The following is a 15,623-nucleotide window of genomic DNA, read 5'->3' on the forward strand; positions in this document are numbered from 1 at the left end:
GGCATCACAATTCCTGACTTGAAATTATACTACAAAGCTACTGTGATAAAATCAGCATAGCATTGGCACAAAATAGACCTGAAAATCAGTGGTATAGATTAGTAGATGCAGAGGCCTCTAGGAACACACTCAGCCACCTGATCTTTGACAAAGGGGCCAAATATGCTTACTGGAGGAAAGATAGTCTCTTTAACAAATGGTGCTGGAAAATTTGACTCTCTACATGCCAAAAACTAAAACTTGACCCAGGTCTATCACCATGCACTAAACTAAAGTCAAAATGGATTTAAAAACTGAACGTTGAAAGAGAAACACTAAATCTCCTAGAAGAGAAAGTAGCAGGAACTCTTGAAGACATAGGAGTAGGCAAAGAGTTCATGAACAAAAATCAAATCACATGGGAAATACTTGAAAGAATTAACAATTGAGACTACCTCTTATTGAGAAGTTTTTGAATGTCAAAAGAAATTACCAACAAAGTGAAAAGACAACCCACAAACTTTGAAAAAAATCTTAATAAGCACTCAGAAAAAGGTCTGCTCTCTAAAATTTATAAAGAATTAAAGAACATTAGGACCCCCCAAATTCGAAGACCCAATCCAGAAATCGGCATCCAAGATGAACACACACTTCTCAGAGGATGAAATTAAAGAAGCAAATAAATATATGAAAAAATGCTCCTCATCACTAGCCATCCATGAAATGCAAATTAAAACAACACTGAGATGCCATCTCACCCCAGAAAGAATGGCTATCACAAAGAAGTCAACCAACAATAAATGTTGGAGAGGCTACAGGGAAAAAGGAACCCTTCTCCACTGTTGGTGGGAGTATAGACTGGTGCAACCATTATGGAAATCAGTGTGGAGACTCCTTAAAAAACTAGGACTGGAAATCCCATTCAAGCCTGCTATCCACCTACTGGGAATTTTCCCTGAGGAACTGAAAATGTTGTATCATAGTGATATATGTTTACAGCAGCACAGTTTGTGATAGCCAAATCTTGGAAACAAACAAGATGCCCATCACATGTGGAATGGTTGAAAACGATGTGGTACTTTTATATAATGGAGTATCACTCAGCTATAAAGAATGATAAACTCGAAGCCTTCATATTTAAGTGGATGACACTTGAAGATATAAGAGAAATATACCAGACTCACATGTGTAAATATTGTATTGTCTCCCTGGTATAAGAAATTAAAGGAGGAACTACATATAGAAAGTTACAACAAAAATAAAAGGAAAGCGAGAACTTGAGGATTAGACAATAAGGAGTGGGCAAGGAGAAAACCTGAGAATCATGACAGGGGCAAAGTCATGCATTTGTATGCACGAGATGGGTGGGGCAGTGATCCTGGGGTACATCAGCAGGTTTTTGGGATGAGCGGTTGGCTGGTGAGATTCTCTCCCTGACTAAGTCTATATGCTGGTGCCTGTGAGCCACGCTGCTGCACTGAGGATGGTGATCTGTAATAGAGGAGTCACACTTGGAATGCCTGTCATCCTGGTTTTCTAAATATATTATGACATTCCATTTATTGCCATAATGTCTCTCAAGTAAAGGTTTTTTTTAAGGGTAATAAATAAAAAAAAAAAAAAAAGACAAGAATAAGAAAAAAAAAAGTCACAGGTCTGTCCTGTTACAATTCTGTATATGGTTAGATTTCTAAATTTCTTTGTAAAAATATGTAAATGCTTATTTCTATTTTATAAAATTATTTTTCCTTCATATTCTGTAAAGACTTAAAGTTCAACATACCAATATTTGATGGAAAATACTTGTTCCATGATATGCCAAAGATGTTTGATATTTAGACAGATAGGGTAAACCGAACTGCATATATTGCAGGTTAATAATAAGCTTCTCTTCTGGAGGGTTAACAACCTAAGTTAGCAGTTCAAAATTGGATAAAAGGAAGGGCTGCAAGGTCAGCCAACATTTTGGCCCTAGCCTTTCAAGTTCATTGAAGACTCGGGACATAGGAGAACCTGTACTGTAACAACATGTAACTCAGTTGTGCTCCAAATTTTCTGATCAAGAAGATTATGAAGCCACAGAGGTATGTGATCGATGATGTATGATGTGAGTTGGTCAAGCAATGGCCATGACTCATCCTCATGGCTGACACAGACAAAGGATCTACAAAGTACGGTACAGGGCTACAGGAGAAATCCTGAGGGTACTTGACTGACTTTATCAGATACAAAAGTTACATTTCTTGCTATACTGGTCTTGTTTTTGGGTTTTTTTTTTTGGGGGGGGGTTTAATAGGTCTTGTTCTATCTTGGTCTTAACCATCCAGTAGAAAAGTATAAAAATGAGTTATATAAAGTAAAGCCATATTAATATGATAAGCTGTAAAAGGCTCAAGTCAATAACTTCCGAGGATAACCCACTAATATTATAGACTCCTAGACAGAGTTAGATTGTTTAGCTGAATTCAAACACCTATAGTATTTAGATGCCAATAGAATATTCACCTCTGACAGGACTAAACAAAAAAAAAGGGGGATACAAAGGAAAGATCATTTTGTATTTATATATACAAAATAGTTAGGAGAAATATACAGCTACTTTCGCTTAATTCAATGAGAAGAAAGAGGTGTACTAATAGTGTTTGGACAGGATATCCTGTCTTCTTCTTGTACTATAGATAACCTCTAAGAAGGTAACAATGTGCAATGTATTGATTATTGAAACTGTCCTATTAATCAACTTTGAAACTGTCTCATTCATATTTATTTCTCAATAAAATTAAAAAAAAAATAAAATCAAGGTTGACTGTTGCAGCTTTTAGTGCTGAGGGCTTGCTCTCCAGCCTGCCAAAGCGGAATGCCGATGATTGGCTCCACCTTGCAGATGCCACAAGCTCCTGGGAGGTGTGTTAAGGAGGCGAGTCCCACGGGAAATGACCCCCTGCTTCTTCCTTGGCTGATCACAGCAGCTGTTGAGAAGCCTCCGCCCAGGGTTCCTTGTGGGATACAGAGCCATGGCCTACGGAACAGTCTGGTGCCCACACTTCCTGTGCAATGCTGGTGACAATTTCCAAATAATGTGAAAATACTCGGAGCAACACTAAATTCTCCCACAAGCTAGACCCGGCTTATGCGCACAGCTTCTATCTTCTGAAACATCACTGAATTTCCCTGCTGCAGGTCCGTACAGTGTCCCTCTGCAATTGCAGAGGCTGGTCAGCAGCTCACCCCAATGCCAAAGACATCCACCCCTGAGCCAATTCCTCCTTCCACTGCAGAGTCTCTCAGCACAAGTGCTGCTTTGAGCAGCTTATATTTCCTGCAGGATCCTCACTGCAGACCCTGAAATGTCCATGCAGTTTTCATTCTTCCCAGGGTGCCCTTCCCTTGACTGCCTTACCCTCAGGGTTCAGCTGGGTTATCACAACTCATCACTCCCTGGCTGTGATATGCTCTCACCCTGTCAATACTCATACCCCTCCCATCCAGGGCTGCCATGACCTGCAGGCTTTGAAGGAGGACAGCAAGTACCATGAATGCAGAGACCCTGTTTTCCAGGGATGCTGTCTACAGTGGTGAGTATGGGACCAACTCCCAACTGCAGTCAGGGATCATGGCCAAAGGGTTTGACCCATTGAGCCGCGGGAAGAGAGACTCCCCTCCCGAGAGTCCTCCATGCTTTTCCGCACTCCTATCTTAGAATCACAGGTGATAGCTCAGATGATTAAAGTGCCTACTTAGGCAGACATAGGGGCCAGGAGTTCAAGCCCCAGCACTGCCCAGCTGCCCCCACCCCTGGGGTGCACTGAGACAGCGATTGAGACTGGGTGTGGTGGTGTGCACCTGCAATCCCAGTGCTGGGAGGCTGTAAACAGGAGGATCACTATGAGTCCAATCTACATAGTAAGACCCTATAGACCCTGTAGACCCTGTACTAAAGTAGAAAAAAAAAATCACAGGAGGAAGAAAAGTGGATTCTCTTAGTAAACCAACTTCCCCAACATCTACCTCTCCCTCCATTTGTATCTTCCCTGCTCCTAACTCAGCTCCTGGCCTCAGTGAGCTCTCAAGTATTTCTCAGGTAAGTCCCAGAACTCTATGAATAGTAACATTTCCTAAGTCCATTTTATTTCCTGCTCATTCTTTTTCAAGTGCAAACCCCGTTAAGGAACCAAAACAGTGGCTGGGAAGATAACTTGGTGGTCTAAGCACCTGCCTGGCAAGCATGATCCAGGATCCAGGTTCAATCCCTGGTACCACATGCTATGCGGGCCCTGGAACCCCAGGCATGCCATGCCAGCCACCGAAACCAGGCGTGGTGGCACATGCCTGTAGTCCCAGCACTGGGAGGGGCCAAAACAGTAGGATTACTACGAGTCCAAGCTGCGTATCGAGATCCTGTACCAAATAAATACAAGATTTTAAAAAATTAAATAAAAAAAGAACCAAAACTGTTCCACTCTGCAATTTGTGGAGGGATATTATTAGAGAAATGGGAAAGAAATAGTACGCAAATATAGCTATCCAATGAAGGGTTTTATTTTACACATTAATAACTGGAGAAACTTTTTACTCTCAATTAAGTTCATTCCAAAAGATAGTCATGATAAACAAAGTACACTTAAAAAGCTGCCCTGTGATGGGCCCCAGCACAACATGCCTCAGAGTTGTTTGCTGGTTCTACATATTGACCACACAATAATTGCGACACTGATCGATAACCACTCTACAGATAGCATTCTACTGATGGCCAGCAATAATCTTGCAAAGGAGGTTTAAAGATTAGAAAATCATCCCTCTAAAAAATGAAACAAAATATCTATTTTCTCATAGCTGGTAAGTCAGAGGAATTGGTCCCAAATCCATATCCATCAGTGACAAATCACACTCGCCTCTTTGATGTCACCTCCCTAATGTCTGCCACTCAATCATGTAGCTGCTACTTACCATAACGCATATGGGCTTTGGTTTTGTAATTCGCCCTGAACAAAGAAACGCTTAATTTTCATTTCTAGAAACATGAATTTTGTTCCAAAATGTTAATAAAAATTCTACCTTAAGAGCATTTTCTGTGCCACATGCAGTGTCCTTCATCGCTCGGTTAAGGCTCACTGTCTACGCGGAACCAATCCCAAGGAACATTTGAATTTTACCAAAATGTTACACTATGATGTTACAGGTTGATGTATCTACTGCCAAAACATTTTGAACAGTGAACTCTGTGTGTGCCAAAACTAAAGGGACCCATAAAGTTATTAATTAAAGTAGTTCGTATATTACATATAATCAAAATATTTCTTACCTGAAATTCCATGAAGAATTAATGAATATGAAACAAAGTTCCCTCAGGTTAATGATAGGTTGGTGTTAGTAATTTCATTTGGTGAATTTTTTTATTTGGTTCTTTAAATATTAAAAATATAAGCTGTGCCTTAGTTTAGAGTGGAGGTCAATTCATCAGAGCCATAAGACAAGAAAAATGAATTATAAAGTGAAAGGGAAAAGCTAATTAATGACTGAATTACAAATAATTTAGTATAATTATACACAGAATGAGCATATCGTTAAGGAATAGTTTTCCCAGAAAGAACTCAAAATCATAACTATTGGTTTTTTAAATAGTTCTATAAAGTTATTATTTAGAAGTTATGCCTTTCAAGACATAGGTTAGCCAAAATTATTTCAAGAAATATGATCATCTAACCTTGAAGCTGGCACCTTATCCTGGCTAGTCTCTGCCTTAAGACGTAGAAAGCTGCAAAACAAATGTCCAAAAAAAGAAATTCCAGATCTTTTCTCTGTAAGGAGGCTGGACTTGGGTATTTATCAACTCGTTACATTCCCGGAGACTTACACACATTCAATGTTCAGTGCTTCTCTGAAACAACAAAAAAAAATCTAGGACATGTTTAAAATAGTAATCTTGTAGTCACCATTTTGTTATTAAAAAAACATCTCGTTACAAAAATATTAACCGATAACTGAAGTTATGCTATTCTTGTACAGTCCAAATTCTGATTAAAATATTTCAGACCTTGTATGACACTGTTATCTTCCAATCCAATTTTTCATTTTCAGAATATTAATATGTGGTTCTTAGAGACAGTATCCTTTTATTTAATGAGTGTTGTACCAAACATCTGAAAAAAAATTGAAACTTTTAATCAATTAGTCACCAAGGCTGGCAGAGTTTAAATCGATACATCTTTACTTACCCATTTCAACAACTCTGGGGAGGAAATGGTAACACAGCTTTCTTCCCTTTCTCAGCGTTTCCTTCTGGCCTGGCTGCTTTGGTTGTCAGCAGCAATGAGGATGAGCTGCGAAGGCTCAGCCATCTCGCCCACAGGTGCGTAACCACCCGCTTAGATGGAAAGTAAGGGGCGGGGGACGCCACGACTAATGGGCTGCCTCCCCAGCCAGAGTCCCAGAGCTAAGGGAAGAGACCATCTGGATTGCTTCTTAGGGACCGATGCCTTCCCCTTTAAAGAGGAACTATTCACTTTAACAAGATGTTTAATGTATTTGTCTTATTTAAAATTACTGAATGAAGCCTTCTTTTGGATAACGGAAGAAAAAATTTTAAATCAAATTTAAGGGCCGGGGAGATGGTTCAGTAGGTTAAGTGCTTGCCTGGCAAGTGTAAGGACCCGAGTTTAATTCCTGGTTCTGCCAAAAAAAAAAAAAAAAAAAAAAAAAAAAATCAAATTTAACTCAATTGGCAGGGCCAGCCAAATAACACAGTGGATTAAAGTGCCTGCAAGCAGGCACAGGGGCCAGGGGTTCGAACCCCGGGGCCTTCTGTGCCAGCCCCACCTCCGGGACCCACTGAGACAGCAATTGAGACTGGGTAAGGAGGTGCGTGCCTGTAATCCCAGCTCTTGGGAGGCTGTAAACAGGAGAATCACTATGAGTCCAATCTAGCAGTGAAACCCTGAACACCCTGTAGACCCTTCCCTAAAATAAAAATAAATAAATAAATACATTTTGACTCAAAGCAATAATTTAACCTCTGATCCAGAATTATTCCTTTGTATTTTTAAACAAACACAATACACTTGCGTGCTAGGGTTTTTGTTATTACTATCCCTGATTAGGTTTAAAACAAATTAGTACTGCTTTATTGTTGTTTTCAAATTTTAAAGAACCCATGATTTCTTAAAACAGAATGATGAAACATCAAGTATAATCTAAACAAACAGCTAAAAATAATCAAAGCATAAATTAAATTCTGGATCATAAATTAATGAGAATCATTTATGACTTAGTTCATGAGAAAGAAAAAATATAAAAGGATACCGTTTCTCCATTACTTTATAATTGCCAATTCTGAACAATGTAATTTGCCAGAAAAATATTTTAAACTATTTTAAACAACATAAAACAAGTCAGTAAAGAATAGCAAACGTCATTATTTTCTAACTAGCTATATTAGTACCAACCAAACAAACAGTTCTGTATAGTTTATTTCCTTCTTATAATATCTTAAAGTTGGGTCATTTTTTCCTATTTAACAAAAACTAACCTGGACATATATAGGTTTAGGGAATGATGGTGTAAATATATGTACTGTTCCTGTTTGGACTTCTAGCATAAAATCTTCATTAAGGTCCCATGTTTTAAACTTTACATTTTAAAACTACATAAAACTGTATTTTAAATTAAAGAAATGTTAAACCTGGCATAGACTACTCCCACAAAGTTTCTGCAGAAATTTTCATGGGCGACAATCATGACTTTTTGTAAAGCTGTCCCCCAAAAGGCCCTGTGTGTGTGCACGTGCGTCTGTGGTTTAGCTCACCATTGGAAACCCTAGACACCACTTGCTAGTGCCACACTGCAAGTACTGCAGTAGGCACAAGCGTGCTGCCTGCTGAGCCGCCCGGCTGAGCTCACAGCTCTGCAGCTCACTCCAGGGTGCTGCTGCCGCTCCTCTGGGGTTGGGGGGTTCACAGGGGTGGCGTGCACTTTATGTGGGTAAAGAACTAAGCACTACATGAGGTTGTGACTCATACAAACCAGAGAAATTAAACTGATCAGAGATCATCCCTTGTCTGCTAAACACCAGTTTACAGATTTGGACACAATCCTCAACTTCAGATGGTGTTAAAGAGAACAACAAAAAGAAATCTCAAGGAGCCACAAGTGAACCCTGAGCTTATCCAAAGGGTCCCCTGCAGAGGGCCCAAAGGTTAGGCCAGGCAAAAATCTCTGGAAAGGAAATAAAATGTGGATGGAGACGGCTGATGTAGGGACCACAGACTCAGCGGGGAGCACAAAGCCTCTCAGTGCTGGGGACACTAGCACTTCCCCACATGTGACAATGCCAGAGACATGAAGGCAAGGGACAGGGCCACCCTGCCACATACACTTCCACCCCCTTCCATGAACATCAGGTAGAGACAAGTAGTGACTCTAAAGAGGTCTCCTTCCCTGTCCTTATATTTGATGGTTTTCATGACCAGTGTTTGTCTGACACTCTCTTCACAGAGAACTGTCCTACCCAGTGCCCCCGTGACACCAGCATTCAGGAAAATGGACCCCAGGAACATCACATTAATTAAGTCAGAGCCTGGAGGATCTCAGCAGGCAGTACACTACTTTATAAATACTAAAGATACAGAAGAATCCCTCAGACCTCAATGTAAGATTAAAAAAAACATTTAGCAATTCTATCTATACATTATTTCTTCATCATTCTGTTTTTCATCACCAAAAATAGTTTCCAAAACCACTTCAGGCCTAGTTAAAAACTACCAGAATGTCATAGTCTTGGACTTTCACGACCAGCAAACACAATAAACAGTATTTTAATTCATCAATAAGTTTAAAACTCAATCCAAGCTGGGTAGCACAGCACAGGCCTATAATCTGCACTAAGAAGGGAAGCTGAGACAGGAGGATCACAAGTTCAAGGCTAGCCCAAGTAACTTGTTAAGAGCCCATCTCAAACAAAACAAAACAAAGCATCAAATCTAAGGGAAAGGGACCTCAAAAACACTGCTATTTTGGGGAAATATTCTAAAAATATAATCATATGAATTTGGAACAATTTATCCAGTAGAAACTGCTAACATAATAAGCATACACAGTATGAAGTCAACTTTCAATGCTCATGTATAATAAATAAATGGCATTATATTGAGTTGTTACTTGTGCTTTTCCATGAAAGATCAATGACTGTGCTCCCAGTTGGCCCAACATCTGGCAGATGATTCCTGAGTTCCCATAAAGTCTTAGCAATGAAATGCAACAGGAAGTGCCAAAGGCTTTGGAAAAATATTTTGGGTGTTGAGAAACTTATACTCGGAAAGTCTACCCATGAAGATAGCTTTCGTAAATTTGGCAGTGGACACCTTTGGCTATTTAGGGAGCTTCCACTGAAACTGAATTTGAGAACTCCAATTTATGAAAATAAGGGTTGAGTTTTTGAAAGATAATACTGGTTTCAGCACAGTACATCTAAATCAAAGAACTGCTAATTGTTCCTTCCTTTTATGTACTGAGCCCAACGTAAACAGTGATGGCACATTGCCTGAAATTTCACCTACAAAAGCAACATCACCTGTGTGATCTGTGGCTGCTACACATTAATAGGAAAGGCACATCGACTCTGGGGAATTGGTGTCATTAATTGAAAAAATGGCCAAAGAAATACTGACCAGATGAAGCATTTTTGTTTTGAAAGAAAGGGGAAAAAATGACATACACATTCACACAAGATAATAACTGATTTTAGTTACTTTTTAATTACTGATGTGCAAATAACCTAGAGCAAATCTTGAGTCCCAAATCTCTAAGTCCCCAGAAACCAGTTCTCACAAAAGCTTTCTCCAGACTTCAGTTAATGAGGGCTCAGAAAATGAGCACTCCTAATTAGAGTTGGGGAGAAGGTAGTTTTCCAACTCAAATATCATATTCTAAGGCTGAAAAATCATTCTTATTATTCATATATCTCTCTTTCCATCAAAATGAAGAATAACAAGTTGATTTATCAGCTTCAGCAGGTTGAAATAAAATTAAAATTCCTCACAGAATCAATAAAAGCATGGAAATCACAGCTGTTGATCAGTATTTACCAAACGTCACGATACCCCAACACACCACACCTGAGCTATACTGTTCTCCTTTATGCTGGTGTTATTAGAAGTTTTATTAGGAATTCTATTGTGGCCAAACTAAGTCTCTTAATTATACACTAGAAATAATTAGGCGATGAAACCATAAAAAGTTTTACAAGTTTCAGTTCATTAAGACGGAGAATTTCCTTGTATGTGACATTACTTCACTGAACGCTGTACCCAACACAGCAATTTTTAGTAAGCAGTGTGTTTGGTACCCGCTGGACCCATGAGCTCCTACGATGCACTGCCACTCATGTGAGTCATGCCAGAGCGACATGAGTGCTGGGCAGCTGGCATTTGCTATGGCGTAGTCCACGATGGGTCTCACTGAGATTTTTTTCTGTAGGTTGTCTGGGCTGCGCTCTGTTATCTTTGAAGCCTGGCCATTTATTGCTCTTATGGAGACGTGGACGTGCTGGCTGCGGCAGTGCTAATGTCTCAGCTGCCCTGCAGGGTGTGATTCAAACAGGTCTGGTTCCCAGCCCATGCAATCGTCTGAGGAAACAGGGCCCTTACTGGACTGAAGCCTTCACAGGACAGGTACTGAGTCATCTTTCTGTTGTTCTATCATCAGTTGGAGGTTTGTGGGGTTTCTTTGCTTTCTCTTCAAGCACATGTGGGCCAGGGCCTCAGGTTCCACCAGCCCTGGGCCATCAGGACTGTGTGAGAAATCATCCCTCCTCAGCCCCCTGAAAAGCACTCCCAGGCTCAGCTGTGGGTCCCCTCAGGCCTCAGAAGCTGATCTAAAGCAGCCCTCGATGAGATGTTCACATCCCCCAGCACCAAGCCACAACCTGCATGAAAATGAACAGCTACAGGGCAACATGGTGGGGAGCTTCGATATTGATACCCAAAGAGTACAAAACTGATAACTGAAAATCATCTCCTACTGATTTCTTTGCAGAAGTCACTTATGCTGAAGCCCAGTTCAGGGGACACGGATCTGCACTCCATTCCCCATGCCTCCAGCGAGAACGCCATCAAACACTACCTGACCTTGTAATACAGAGGCTATAAATAAAGACAGGCCTTTGTTAAAGAGTGCAGCAACATTTAGGCTGGTTGTCAGTGACCCCCAGTGTGACACTGTCTCACCTGGAGCTCTCCACGGAAGCCTCACACAGCTGAGGTCACAGCAAGCCATGCGAGTGGGACTACGCCAAGTGATCAGAAAGCTAAGAACAGGGATACTGTTTCTGAAATGAGGGCTTACGAGGGTACCTCTGCAGAGAAGCATACTGCTGACCTGCTTCCCGGGACCTGCACTTCTAGAGTCCTACAAGAGGTAGTGTTTCATAAAAGTGCTTTTCCAAAACCACCCTGTGGTCCATGAACACCATCATTCACCAGCTCTCCAGGACCACATGAAGGTCTGCGCTCAGAGCCAGATGGGGCAAAGCCATGAGCCGCACCCCCCGCCCCACCCCAACTAATTGGTTTGTCTTTTCCCCAACAAAAAATATCAGAGGGCTGGCAAGATAGCTCAGCAGACTAAGCACCTGCTTTGGTGAGCACAGGGACCTGGGTTCGATCCTTGGTACTGCAAGCTGCACCGGCCCTGCTCCTGGGCACACTTAGCCAGGGACCAAGACTGGGCAAGGTGGCACCTGCCTGTAATCCCAGAGCTGGGAAGACTAAAAACAGGAGAATCACTACGAATCCAAGCTGTGTAGAGACCCTGTACCAAATATATAAAATAACAAAAAACAGCAGCAATTACATTTCTATTTTTCCCTTGGACTACTGGAAACTAAGTGCTACACCATAAGACATATGTAGTTTCCTACGGCTTATACATCTGTATTTTAATAGCCCTCTTCCGGAACATCTTTTATTTCTCTCTCTCATCCTTGTTAATTATATTTTCCTATCTTGTTGCACGGATGCCTAGAAGCTACTTTGCATCCTTTCCCAAACAAGATAAAGCATAAACAGACACCAAGAAGTCAACTGTATTTATCTTTCAAAATATCTTCTAAGTTTAGACAATACAGCAACCATTGTTGAATTCCTATTGATTTGTTTGAAGTACTAGAGCATTTCTATTTTTTTTTTGTTTTTACTATATTGTATTATTTTTAGGTTGTAAAAAAGAAGAAGAAGAAGAAGAAGAAACTGTAAAATAACTTCTAAGGAATCAAAGTAGAAAGTGTCTGGACAGAAGGTTTCCACACTGTGATACTGGGTAGGATTTAGTCTCCTTTGATTTACATATTTGCTACAATAAAATGTTACAAGTATAATAAAATGTGTAACAATAAAATGAGTTTTTTCAATTATAATACTAATATACAAGGGTGATAAATACAACCTCCCCATATCTAATTGAATATAATGATAATGACAGATGCACTGCTAGTCACTGTAGCATGCAGTTTTTTTGTAAAAGCACAATATTTAAAACCACTTAATGTCCCTAAGTAGGGGATCATTATGGTACACCCATAAAAAGAGCATATAGGCCAGGTGTGGTGGTACATGCTTGTAATCCCAGCACTTGAGAGGCTGAAACAAGGAGGATCACTGAGTTCAGGGCTGCCATAACTACATAGTGAGTTCAAGGCTAGCCTGAACTACAGAGCGAGACCTTGTCTCAAAAGCACCAAAAAAAAAGTATAGCAGTATGGCTATGTAAAGTATGGCTATGTAAAAGAATCAATCAGACTTCTATGAACTGACAAGGACTGCTCTTTATATGAAAAAAGCAAGATAAACTATGGTTTTTACTTTATGTTAGTATTTCATGGAAAAGGAAAATGCTGGAAATACTTAGAAGTCTCCACAAGGATTAACAGGAAATAGTACTGGCCTGCTGGGGACTGGAACTGGTGTCCGGACAACAGCAAAGTCAGAAATATTTACCTTTGCTGCCCCTTTTCTCTCTTCCCCGCCTTCAGTTTTTACTTATGTGTTTCTTTCATTTTTTTTTTATTTTATTGAGAAACAAATATCAATGAGACACTTTCCAAGCTGATTAATAGGACATTTTCAATAATTAATACATTGCACATTGTTATCTTCTCAGCGGTCATCCACAGCACAAGAAGCAGTCAGGACATCCGGTCCAAACACTACTACTACAAATCCTTCCTCTCACTGAACCAAGCGAAAGCAGCCGTACATCTATCCTAACTATTCTGTATATACAAATACAAAATGGTCCTTCCTCTGTATCCCCCCCCCCACCTCTCCAGTTCAGTCCTGTTGTGTTTCTTTCTTAAAAATTTAAGAAAAAAGATATATTTATATATATAGGCCAGATAATTTGGATAATTGTACTGCTGATTTCTGCTGGTCTTTTGAAAGAAGCAATTAATGCTTAATTTTTTTCTTTTTAATTTCTTATAACTTTTTGTTGTTGTTTTGTTGGGTTTTTGTAAAAATAATTTTCCAAGTTTATAGCTGGCAACTGAAACAATTGATTTAAAGATAACTTCATGAAATACAGCAACCACTGTTGAGTTCCTACTACTTTGCTTAGTGAAATTTTGTATCATTTCTAATGCTGTTTTTTATTACTATTTTGCATTCTTTGAAAATAAAAAAATAGCTAAATATATAACTGTGATAAAGATTAGATGATGGAAAGAGGTATACATTCCTGTACCTCTGAAGTCACTTTTTAAAAAAAGTTTTGGTTAAAAAAAAGATGCAATTCTTCTTCCCGAAAGTCCTCTTAGTTTTAACTGGTGTCACCCAAGATGGGATTGGGATCTCAGAATACTACCTATTCCTCCCTAGTAGATCATGAGACCCAGAAAAACAGCACACACCACACAGAGTGGGCTATGAGTTACGGCTGAAGCACAGATAATGAAGGATCGATGACAGAATGCCTAAGAGAGCATGTGACTTCTACAAAGTAAAAAGAAATCCACATTCGTATAAAGTCGATGAGTGGTAGGCAGAAAAGTGGGGCGAACCTCACAAATGCACACATTTCATTCCAACCTCCCAGCCTTGGTCAGTCAGTCCTAATCCTCTTGTCTGAGGGAAAATGTTAAAAATGGAACCGATATGCAGAGGCAAGAGTAGGGATCAGAGCACCCCGAAGGAGCAACAGATGAGACTCTGGATATGGGGTTGCCGGAGCCTCAAGTCAACACTGCCACCCTGCCACTCCTGTTAATCTACTCACTCCCAAGTAAAGAACCACTGGCCACTGATCAAAACAGCAAATGGATACGCACAGCCCTGGACTGCGTATAGAAATGCATTCTGCAGAAAGGTCACAACACATGCAGAATAATGCAGTCAACATTTCATCCAAGGTTATTTTAGAACTGCTTCTGTTAGCAAGAGAGTACATCCAACAGAAAGGTCCATTAATTAGAGACTGGCTATATTACAGTCTAGCCATGCAGTAGAATACTATAAACCTATTCAAAGGTCAGGAGGCTTTTCAAGAGCAGATGATGAGGGCTGGCGATATAGCTCAGCAGACTAAGTGCTTGCTTAGGTAAGTGCAGGGGCCAGGGTTCGATTGCTGGTACCGCATGACATGCTGGCCCTGCCCCCCGGTGCGCAGAGTCAGCTCTGGAGTCTGGGGTTGGTGGCACACACCTGTAATCCCAGCACTAGGGAACTACAGAGGCAGAAATCAGGAGGATCATTATGAGTCTGAGCTGCGTAGTGAGACCCTGCACACACACACACACACACACACACACACACACAAAACCTTAAAAGAGATGAAATGATAAAGAATCAAGATGAACTATTGAGAAAAAGGAATAAAGGTACAGAACAGTGTATACAGTATCTTTCTTTTGTATAAATGAGCAGGTAGCAGGGGAACTATGTAAGAATTTATCATTCAGTATGCAAAGTATATTTTAAAGATAAACAGGCCAACAAAAAAAAAATCCTGATGATATGCATTTGTCTATTTCTCTGAGGAGGGGTACTCGAGACAATGAATATATTTTCTCTTACAAAGAAAATTAATATTTTAGAAACAGTGATGAGAAAAATGTTAAGACCTGCACAAAAGTAGTACAAAGGTACACAAGTGCCTCTACCTGGTGGAAAGGCAGAGAGAGAATCGGCCCACGGAGCCCTCTTCCCTACCCTATATCTGCCCCACGAAAATGTTCCATGCCCTGTGTAGACTGTCCTTCCTCACTCACCACAGGACATTAGACAGTGTCCCCCCAACATTACCATTAGACCTTAGGACACGGCTCATTCCACTGATTCATCAAGAGTAAAAAAGAACATCCACCTACCAGAGAGACATCATAGCAGTAACTGGCATGTCATGACAAGCAGCCCATATTCAGAATACCAGAATGACAGGCACTCCAAACATGAAACTACTATTACAAATAACCTTCTGCAGTGCAGTAGCTTAGTTCACAGGTATCAGTATATATAGTTACTCAGGGTAAGAATCTTTCCAATTAACTGCTAGATTAAAGAATCTTCTGAAGATTCTCAGGATCATTGCCTTGCTCATCTTTTACATATAACTGTATGGCTTGACATTGTCATGTTTCCTAGCTCTTCTCCTTTCCCTCT

The 15,623-nt window shown here is 40.3% G+C and overlaps 1 protein-coding gene across 4 annotated transcripts in view; it reads right to left on the reverse strand.

The window, feature by feature from the left end:
• The window catches only part of Npnt (nephronectin), an 81,400-nt gene that overhangs the window by 55,016 nt on the left and 10,761 nt on the right, over window positions 1–15,623 (reverse strand). For 2 of the 4 annotated variants that reach the window (XM_004626771.2, XM_023709996.1), the window contains exon 3: window positions 5,684–5,734. The exons of the other annotated variants lie outside the window; for them this stretch is intronic. In XM_004626771.2, the coding sequence (XP_004626828.1) occupies window positions 5,684–5,734 (51 nt within the window). The remainder of the gene's footprint in view (window positions 1–5,683; window positions 5,735–15,623) is intronic. 4 annotated transcript variants of the gene reach the window in all.

Source organism: Octodon degus, unplaced genomic scaffold (assembly GCF_000260255.1).
Source record: "Octodon degus isolate 3935 unplaced genomic scaffold, OctDeg1.0 scaffold00016, whole genome shotgun sequence".
Classification (NCBI taxonomy): Eukaryota; Metazoa; Chordata; class Mammalia; order Rodentia; family Octodontidae; genus Octodon; species Octodon degus.